General features: G+C 52.0%; 1 protein-coding gene across 3 annotated transcripts; it reads right to left on the reverse strand.

The window, feature by feature from the left end:
* Positions 1-3,071: 3,071 nt before the first annotated feature.
* On the reverse strand, positions 3,072-10,372 carry znf526 (zinc finger protein 526). Of its 3 annotated transcripts, none has more exons than XM_029260142.1 (8): positions 10,299-10,372; positions 7,892-8,516; positions 7,177-7,349; positions 6,901-7,002; positions 5,908-6,746; positions 5,577-5,703; positions 3,796-5,481; positions 3,072-3,637 (listed from the first exon to the last, which is right to left on the reverse strand). In XM_029260142.1, exons 2-8 carry the CDS (start codon positions 8,211-8,213, stop codon positions 3,464-3,466), a joined length of 3,423 nt encoding a protein of 1,140 aa, XP_029115975.1. In that variant the 5' UTR covers positions 8,214-8,516; positions 10,299-10,372; the 3' UTR covers positions 3,072-3,463. The 3 variants fall into 3 exon arrangements, with proteins under 3 accessions (XP_029115975.1, XP_029115976.1, XP_029115974.1); XM_029260143.1 differs by having other exon boundaries at positions 3,796-5,478; positions 10,243-10,316; XM_029260141.1 differs by having other exon boundaries at positions 10,243-10,316.
* Positions 10,373-10,376: the final 4 nt, after the last annotated feature.

Genomic DNA, 10,376 nt, shown 5'->3' on the forward strand with positions numbered 1-10,376 from the left:
TAAACAGGCACCTATAATAAATATATATATATATATGATATCTATATAAAAGAGGACTGGAGAGTAGCAGTTACTGGCTAGAGAAGGGGGCGGAGTCTTATCATTTCCACCTGTCACTGGCTCATTTAGCACTGATGGACTTGGAGAGGCTGAGCCCCTGCTGGCTGGAGGTGACACTGATGAATGGAGAGCACGCTTCCAGAAGACGTGCGTCCTTTTACTTTTGCTCTGCCTTCTCTCTCCGTACCAGGCGCTCAGGAGCAGGTCAGGGCGCCGGGGCACTTGCGGCTGACCCGAAATGCCAACGCCGCTCGTGCCGGTGTACGCCGGTGAGGCGTGTTGTCAGTGTGACGTGTAGACTTCCCGTGACTGGCTGAGACCGCTCCAGCAGCTCGTTGGGAAGGCTGGGGTTGTGCGGCGCTACATGTCGGCCATGAAGGAAGCAGGCGGGGAAGGCGGTATGGGCACATTTCGGCTAAGAGCGGGCAAAACGCCGCTGTCGGCTTTGGTCATTAATCCTGCAGCACCGATCTTCAGACGCAAAACTAGACTAAAACAAAGAGGAAGTGCTTATTTTCCCTGAAGGCGAGCAGTTTTAACTTTTTAAAGAATACAAACTTGATTTTTAAATCGAATCGTGATTCTGAAGTTCATTATTATACAATTATTGCTATATTACTGTTCTTTTTACTGTTACCGTGGATCCGTTTTTACCCTCGTTTCTCCTTCACTGCTGTTGGCTATTTTTCATTCTTTGAGTTCGGAGGGCATATGTGAAGGACAAGCCACTCTCCCCTCTTAATGTTTACTTTGTCTTCCCCTTTAAACCTTTCCCTTCTCACATCTCACATGGTATTTCCAGGGGAGAAATATACTCATTTAAAAAAAAAAAAAAAAAAATTTAAAAAAATATGAATGACTGACTTTAGTTCCTCCAAACCCCATACCCCCCCCCACCACCACCACTTATGTTCCACCCTCTTTCCTTCTCCCCGCTATTTCTGTCACTTTATTGTCCACTCCTGCACTTGCGTGTGGATGCACACGGCTAGGGAAAAGGGGGACTGGGCGGGGGGTTCAGAGAGATGGGGTAATACTTTCTCTTGCGCAAGACTGGGTTCTGCTGTACATATTTACTGTAGAGTCACAAGACTCATTATAATGATTAAAAATGCATAATTGAATATTAAAACATTACAAAAATTAAGCTGTAAAATAAAAAATAAATGAATATGAATATTAATGGTTTGTGTTACTCCTTGTTTTACCGAAAGTATAAAAAGTCTAACTTTTACTTTGTATGCTTTCTTTCAGTATTCAAAAATAGTTGTAGAAATATATATATATTATATATATATTTACATCCCTACGCTTCTTATTGACAAACTGCACAGTCTGAATTTTGCTCAAGCCTTTGTGTAAGAGCTGCTGCGAAGAGGTGCGAAAGACTCCTATTTAAAGGCCGGCGGAGGAGATGGGCTGTATGTGCTCTGGGGAACTTTGGATTGAAAAATCCGATTTTGCAGTTTCATTGTCTACCACGCACGCAATGGCACGTGTACCCACTGCGTACATATTTGTTTTATCTGTGGTGAAAGAATTTATCAATGACTAGGATGACAAAGGGGGCGTTCCTTTCTAAAGCGGCATGTTGATCATGTGCAATATTTCTTACGTAGAAAGCAACATATTAACAATAAAAAGTTAACACAGCACCTGTCTCCTTGCAGTTTTTCTGAAGTGTCTAAAATAAGGAAATGGAGACAATATGTTGCTTAATGGCGGTTTCCGTTGGGATTCCTGCCATGGATCATCTTGAAGCATTATCGATTTGTACCTCCAAGTAAGATGTGGATATTGCACAAAAACATAGCGACGAGAGAACGGAGAACGTATGAAAGCCACGTCTTCGAAATCTGCGCCTGCCATTTCTTCCATGGAATTACCTGTAGAGGACTTTGTTTCGAAAGAGGACTTGTGGTTTGCATACTACCCTGTATTAGGAGCCATTTTAAAAACGGACCATGTGAATTCAGTATTTTTAACATAGAACAGGAGCACATTCCAAAATGTGCAGCACAGAATCACACAAACAGCCTCTGCTGTGAATTAGCCTAGAGCCGTGAACAAACTGGTGGCGTTCGTACAGTTGGCTTGTTTTACACAGCCCAGTAGCAGCTTAAAATGTATTTAGTATAAGGCAATTTCTAAACTTTATTTTCAACCATGGGATTATTGGATCTACGTAGTGATCCATTAATTGTCCTGCAATGGCAATGACCTGTGCATTAGCTCTTGTTGTACCGGAGAATGAGGGTCATCGCCGTGGTGAATCCATGGCCACGGTTCGCATGCAGGTACCTGCTTGTGCGACCGGAGCAATGCGGCCTTCGACACCTTGACGTACTTTGGGAGCTTGGGGGGGCTGTGCTCATGTGCATAGGCCATGGGTCTATTTATACCCTACAATGACCCTTACTTTTCAAGCAGAATCTGTAATATATGAAAGCATAGTCAAAACTAATGGAGGACGGTGTAAATACTCTAGGCAGAACTGGAGGTTTTTTTTTTTTTAAATGGGAGCTGCATATTTCTGATTTTGACCAATTACAATTAAACCTACCCACATAGCACTCTATAGAAAATAAGCACTTGACCAGAATTATAACTATGTAGGTAGTCACAAATACACACACACACACACACACACACACATTTTCAGAACCGCTCATCCCATACGGGGTCACGGGGAACCGGAGCCTACCCGGCAACACAGGGCGTAAGGCCGGAGGGGGAGGGGACACACCCAGGACGGGACGCCAGTCCGTCGCAAGGTACCCCAAGCGGGACTCGAACCCCAGACCCACCGGACAGCAGGACTGCGGCCCAACCCACTGCGCCACTGCACCCCCTAGTCACAAATAAAGAACAGCTTTCAATATGGTGGGACTGATACATCACCAGATATATAGTTACAGGAAAGGAAACCTGATCAGTAATCCTGTAACCTGCAGAGCTGTCACTTGTTCTCACCAGGAAGAAAAGAGCAGAACGCAGTGCTATCAAATGGCTCGGTCATGTTTATTTACAGTGAGACTTCATCTGTTAGCAAATGAAAGAATGTAAAAATCACATTTACAAAAACATCTATAAAGAACAATCTCAACGTAAAGCTAAACGGGGAAGGCTGTTGTCATGGGAACTGTGGGTCGGCCTGTCCGTCACCTCTGCTTCATCTCTCCCTACGGCGTGAGTGTGAAGGCTCAGTAAGTACCAGTGTCGGATGTGTTGTTCCGGTGATGCTCTACGATGATGCGCAGTCATTCGTTACGGTTGGCTAGATGGTTGGTGTCTTCTTCCTGTACCAGTCTTCTTTTGCTGCACTACTTTCACTCTGTCCACATCTCATGCGAGTGTAACCACACTCACACAGCACATGATAAGCCCTCTCGCTGTCGGTTCTTCAGAGCAGCTGCAAGCTGTCCACTGCAATGGAGTCCATGCCAAGGGTGTTTTCCAGAGCAGTGTGGTAGATCTCAATGGCCTCTGCCAGGGGAACTGCCCCCCCTTCGCTGCTCTCGATGATGGCGATCGTTTCCCCAAACTCGTTGCACATGATGGTGGGGTTGCTTTGCGACTGGAGAAAAGAAAAAGAAATCACAGTAACTGGAAAGACGTAGGGCACCGGAAAGTCCGGGTATTAAATCTTACAGCCACAGTGAGTACACTTCGGGAGAGTGTGTGTGTGTGCGTGAGTAATTGTGGTAGATGCACAGCACGATTTTCCACGCGTACCTGTGGTAACTCTTGAGTCTGGATCTGGATCACCTGAGGCTCCCGCTGTTGGCAGACAGCAGGTACTGCAGTCGCAAGATCCACGGCGGAAGCGTCCACCACCGCCACCGTCTCAACGTCTGGGGCCGCTGGCTGTGCCTCGCCCTCCGGCACAGAGCGGGCGTGGGTCTTGCGGTGGTTCCGCAAGTTGGAGAAAGTCCTGAAGGCCTTGCCGCAGATGAGGCAGACATGCGGCCGCTCTCCGGTGTGGGTACGCCGGTGCTCCGCCAGGTGCATGCTCTGCACAAAGCTCTTGTCGCAGAGCTCGCAGCGGAAAGGCCGCTCGCCGGAGTGCGTGCGCAAATGCTCGCGCAGGTGGGTATTCTGGCGGAATCGCTTGCCGCACTGTGTGCAGGGGAAGGGCCGTTCGCCCGTGTGGACCCGCTGGTGCAGAGCCACGCCGCTGGACGACACAAAGAGTTTCCCGCACACGGGGCACTGGTGGCCCTTCCCTCGGGCGGCGCACGGGGTGGCACGGCGTCGTCCGGCAGCCGTGGGGGCGTGGCTTAACTGGTGCAGCCGGAGGTTGGCCGCCGAGTTGAGACGCTTCCCGCACTGGGAGCAGTCAAGGCCTCCGCGTGTCACCAAGGCAGCGCTGTCCAGCGGCCTCGAGAGGGCATCCTGAGCACAAGTCTGGTCTTCTTCGGCTGACACCGTCACCTCGGAGCTCGGCTTCACAGCTTCCGTGTCGTCCAGGATCCGGCCGGGAGCTAAGGCGAACGGTTCGGTGCTGGCGTCAGCGTGGCCCAACTGGGGATGCACCTCTAGGCAGTGGCGGTCCCGCTGCCTCTTACGAAGAAAGCCCAAAGGGCAGTGCGGGCAGGGGTAGGGGGCAGGAGAGCCCGGGTGTTGAGTATAACGGTGCGCAGCCAGCTTGGCAGGCCGGAGGAAGGTGGCGGGGCAGTCTGGGCAGGGGCAAGGGGCCGGGTTGATGTGCAGAAGGCGATGCTGCCGCAGGTTCGAGGATTGGGTGAAGGCCTTGAGACAGACGTCGCAGCGGTACGGCCGCAGGCCAGAATGAGTGAGGCCGTGTCGCGACAGGTTGGCCAGCGACGAGAAGGTCTTGCCGCAGTCGCTGCACTGGAAGGGACGCTCGCCGGTGTGCGTGCGCAGGTGGTTGCGCACGTGGATCTGCTTCTTGAACGACTTGCCGCACACGCCGCACTTGAAGCGTCGCTCTGCCACGTGGACGGTGCGCCTGTGTCGCACCAGGCGCAGCTGCGAGGGAAATGTCTTGCTGCAGGACGGGCAGGGGAACTCCGAGCCCGAAGGGGGCTTATACGGCATTGCTAACTGTTCGGAGGTAGCAAGTGCAGGATGGACGCTGAGCTCCATTTTCTCAGTTGTGACTATGAGGTCTGGAGGTGCAGAGGAGCCAGCAATGCAGCCGTTGGTGGAATGAGAGGTCTCGCCTTCTTCTCTCGCCTGCACCTGCTTCGTGTTGCGCTCCAAGTCCAGTCCGTTCTCTTCAGCTGCCGCCACGGCCGCGGTGCCAATACTGGTGTTGGTCTCGCAGAAGGTAGCGTGTGCTTCTGCTTTCATCTTGGCCAGAGGAGTGAACACGGCTGCAGCCTCCTCTTGCTCCCTCGCCTTCTGAAGAATGCTGAGGTGGGAGAGCGGCAGGCGCCTCGGGGTCGTCGGCATCTGCTAAACACAGAGAACACGCCATGCGACAGGAGCCCATCTACAAACACGAGTGCACACACACAAGCACTGAGAGCGACGCGCAGGTTGGGCATTACCATGGTGATAGGGGCGGGGGGTGTGCGCGCAGTATGGGTGCGGCGATGGTATAGGAACTTGGTCATGTTGGTGAAGGTCTTGGCACAGAACTGACAGCGGTGAAGGGGCTCCGCTGTGTGCGACTTTCTACAGGGGGAGGCAGCGCGGAGAGGAGACGATGAGGACAAATTAAGAGCATGTTCTGTTCACAGCCCCACAAAGCCCACCTGTATCTGTCTCCCCTACAACTCTTTCCTCAATGAGCACATACTTTGCGCAGAACAATCCACGCAAAGCGGTCTACCGATTCCGTTACAGGTGCAATGACCCCTCCGGCGGCTCCTCTTGTACCTGTGAATGATGAGGGTCATCTCTGTGGTGAATCCATGGCCACAGTCCACACACAGGTACCTGGCCTCCCCCGAGTGCGTGCGCATGTGTGTCTGCAGTGATGCAGGCTTCTTGAACACTTTGTCGCATTCGGGGCACTCGTGGGTGCCGTGCTCGTGAACGCGCCGGTGGGCCGCCAGCCGGTTGGCGGAGGTGAAGGTGCGCTGGCACTCGCCGCACTGTAGCGAGATGGGCGGAGTCACGGCAGCACCTGAGCGCGGTCTGCCCATGAGGGAAGAACCCTGCACTCGGTGCTGGGAGACAACGGACACCTTGAGTCTGTCCTCCACCACCCTTCCGTTCTCCTCTGGCGCCATGGGCTGAAAGCCATCGTCCAATTCCTCCGCATCCTCTCCGTCCCCCTCCCCCTCCATCACCCCCTCCTCCCCGCTCTCCTTGTCCTGGCCGAGGAAGTGCTCCCCCTGGTGCTGCAGGAAGTCCTCAGGGGTCTGGAACAGCAGGGCACATTCGGAGCACTCGTAAGGGTGAATAATGACCACCTGGCCCTCCTCGCTCTCCTTCCCCGGCTGGGACTCCACACTCTCTGACAGCCCCACTTCCACAGCATGAATTTTCCCCACACTGCTGGCGTCCAGCGGGGAACAGCTGGGCAGGAGCGGAGGCAGCAGCTTGCCCCTGCGCACCGTGGGCCCCGCGGACCCGTCGGCCAGGGCCTGGGCCGTGCAGATCTGCAGTCGAAGAGTGGCGGATGCTGGAAGGGGGGAGAGCGCGGGGAGGAAAGTGGCTCGTGGGGGAGCCTGCGGCAACGGGGAAACCTGCTGCTGCTGGGCTGCCAGAACCTGACAGGGAAAGATGGAGAGTGAAAAGTAACTGAATGATGGGAGAATTCAAAGCACTTTCTACAACATGCAAGACGACTCTATAATACAACAAAAATCACGCATGAGACAAGGAGTAACGGTGGCAACGGCTGACCACGCGGCGGACCGGTACCTGAGCCAACGTGAGGATTTCCCCAGTCTGCTGCTCACTTAGTACCAGGTTCTGCACGTTGACCAGAGGGGTAACAGAGCCATCTTCCTGCAACACAAACTCCTGAGAAAGAGGAGGATGGAGACAAGCGTTTAGCGCCTGGTGGGAACCCGATACCTCCGCATTCCTACTTCGTACAAAACACGCCGTAAGACCGTTTTTCACAAAACCCGAGCGCTGCGGGGGGAGAAGAGAGAAATACAGGCGTGGAGCAGAAGCTGGGGCTGCGCTACTCACGGTGTCCGAGAGGGCGTTGTGTGTCCCGCTCTTGTTGTGCGTCTGCCTGTGTGCGAGCCACACTTCCGGGGTGTCGAACAGAGCCAGGCACTCCAGACATTGGTACCGTATCTGCCCAGACACCAGAGACGCATCTGCAACGGGCTGACTTGTGTCCACCACCTCGCATAATTCTGGAAGAAAGATAACACATAAGAGCTTTTTTCATCCTCGGCCTCCGCGAGTTCCACTGAACCTGGAGCTACACTCCTTTGCTCTGCCTTGACGAACTTCCTTTCTTCCCCGTTTGCCCTTTGATGCTCTTCTCTCTTTAGTCCACGGGGTTAAAACACACCCTACTGTGAGCTCAGTGCCTGCTGGTTCCCTCAGCTTAACATGTTCAGTTTAATATTAAAAACTTGATCTGCACCATAATTTTCTACAACACACATCACATAAATGAAATGTACTGAGCAGTCATCAAAACTGCTGTTAATCTGTCATTAAAAGAACCTTGAAGAAGCACAAGGTGATGGTGCCAAGTAATGGAGAGCAGAGTAAAAATAAAAAAATTCGAAAAAAAAAAAAACAGCAAAAAAATGGCAGGAATTGGATCTAAGCCCCATTCTAGCCCAGCTAATCTTGAACATCCACACCTGCCCACACACAACATCCGCAACACCCACTTTGCTTTTTCTCTTCACTCATTTACGAGCTCCCCGTCCCCTCCTCGTACCTGCGAGCTCACCCTGGCCCATCTCCACAGCCCCCTCTCTCATGTGCAGCTCCTGGTGCAGAAGCAGCTCCTCGGGACTCCTCAGCAGCGTACCACACTCCAGGCACTGGTATTGGCTCTCGCCCTGCTCTGGGGGGCCCTGCTGGGGGTCGCTGCCATCTGCCAGGCCCACGTCGGCTTCCCCATCCTCCCCCTCGGGGCCAATGTGACTCTGCTGGTGCACCAGCACCTCCTCCAGGGTGTTGAAAAGCTGGTGGCATTCACTACACATGTACTGGTGGTGCACGTACAGGCCCTCTGTCTCCTCCTGCTGGTCACCCATGGTCCCTGCAGGCCAGGGGAATGCTGGGAGCTTGCTGTGGCCTCTAATGTGTGCAGATTTGCAGCTGGGCAGAACTTAGTAATAAATAGGTCTTCTATGGAGTATAGGCAGTCAAGTAGTATTATTGTGTGTTTACAGTGTTCACCTCAAGATGGACAGCAATTTTTTTTTTTTTTTTTTTTTTAAACTCAGATCTTGGTTTTTATCAAAGATGCAGATTCTCCATATTGGCAAAGATACAGGTCTCAGTCCATTTTTCCCAGTTCAGACAATCCTATGGACCTGGGCTTGGTAAGAGGGAACCTAGACAGGAACAAAAGTGACAATTACAGCCTGCCATCAAAGTCTCCAGTGAGTTCATGTCGCATTTACATTTATTAGGGGGTAGGGACAGCTGGTAGTGTAGTGGTTAATGCTGCTGCCTTTGGACCCAAAGGTTGCAGGTTTGATCCCCCCTCTGGCTGTACTACCCTTGAGCAAGACTTACTAAATTGCTCCAGTAGAATTACCCAGCTGTATAAATGGGTAAATAATTGTAAGTTTGTAACTGATGTAATTGTAACCTTAACAATATAAGCTGCTTTGGAGAAAAACATCAGCTGAAGCCACTTGCCCTAAGTGGGACTGCAGTGAGCTGGCACATAACAGAGGGCATAAGGCTGGAGGGGGACATGGACAGGATGGATGCCAGTCCATCACATGGCACCCTGAGCAGGACCCAGCCAGACCTGCTGTGCTACTGTGCTCCCTTCTGTTAGCTAAATGAATAAATGTGAATTAATTTTTCTCCAGAACAACTTCCAATGAACTCTGTGTAGTGCTATGAGCCCACACACCTTATTCACTGTGGTGACTTACACTGCTAGATACTTACAATGGGTCACTCACCCATACATCAGTGGAACACACTCTCTCTGTCACTCACACACTATGGGGAACCTGAACAGCATGTCTTTGGATTGTGGGAGGAAACCAGAGCACCCGGAAGAAACCCACGCAGACATAGGGAGAACACGCAAACACCACACAGACTGAGCGGGGATCAAACCCACGTCCTCCCCCACCACCCAGGCGCTGTGAGACAGTAACGCTACTTGCTGTGCCACCATGCCACCCACATTACCAGTTCCTGATTATTTTTTGTGGGTTAAATTAATATGGAGGAAAAGGCCAAGGTGATCGCGGTATTTTCCCGTATCTGGAGCGGGGGCCACTATTTCCTCAGCAGGTCCACAGGACTACACACAGATACACACCTCCACATGACATCCGTGTATTGAGCTCTCACTCTTCTCCAAAGTGCCAGACACTGCTAAGGTAAGGTACCCACAATTATTTACCCCTTTACAGCTCAGCAAGTTTGCTGGAGCAATTCAGGGTTAAGTACCTTACTTAAGAGTACTGCAGATAGAGGGGGGATTCAAACCCACTAGAGGTGGGATTCAAACCCACTACACTTAGGCAGTGTAGTGGGTTTGAATCCCACCTCCATCTGCAGTGTAGCGGGTTTGAATCCCACCTCCCTCTGCAGTGTAGCGGGTTTGAATCCCACCTCCCTCTGCAGTGTAGCGGGTTTGAATCCCACCTCCATCTGCAGTGTAGCGGGTTTGAATCCCACCTCCCTCTGCAGTGTAGCGGGTTTGAATCCCACCTCCCTCTGCAGTACTCTTGAGTAAGTGAGGTACTTACTTAAGGTACAGAGTAACACTACACTACACCACTAGCAGCTGTCCCCCCCCACACACCAGAAGTTCCAGTCAGTGCGCGCAGGATCCGTCTAAAAATTTCATGTTGAACTGCAAAATCATGATGATAAATAAAGACTGGCAGCACGTTAGCTACAGCACAGCTCCAAGTGACATGTGAGTTTTATGTGCAGATACACGTGACTGGGCGGAGAGCTGCTTTACACTCTTTAGTAAAATTAAACTAAATTAAATTGAATTTTTCGGTGAAGGCCGCGCGCGGACCATAGCCGGCGTGGTGTCTTCATCTCCCTTCGTGTCTCGGCGCCGTTCTCTACACTGACCTGTGGCGCCCGGCTGGCGGCGCTCTAACAGAATCGCCCGCCTTTCTGTCACGCACCGCTCTCTCGTGCCCGCAGCTCCCCGGCGCCAGGCGGTCGTCAGGCGGCGCTCTCCACTTTTCTCCGCAGGTCTCCGC

Source organism: Scleropages formosus, chromosome 18, assembly GCF_900964775.1.
Source record: "Scleropages formosus chromosome 18, fSclFor1.1, whole genome shotgun sequence".
Classification (NCBI taxonomy): domain Eukaryota; kingdom Metazoa; phylum Chordata; class Actinopteri; order Osteoglossiformes; family Osteoglossidae; genus Scleropages; species Scleropages formosus.

Bases quoted from the DNA above. Each gene is read 5' to 3' on its own strand.
- znf526 (XM_029260142.1), bottom strand. From the start codon at position 8,213: ATGGGTGACCAGCAGGAGGAGACAGAGGGCCTGTACGTGCACCACCAG. The intron at 7,350-7,891 runs GTACGAGGAGGG...TCTTTCTTCCAG, and splicing joins GGGCCAGGGTGAGCTCGCAG to AATTATGCGAGGTGGTGGAC. The intron at 5,482-5,576 runs GTAATGCCCAAC...CTCTGTGTTTAG, and splicing joins CCCCCGCCCCTATCACCATG to CAGATGCCGACGACCCCGAG.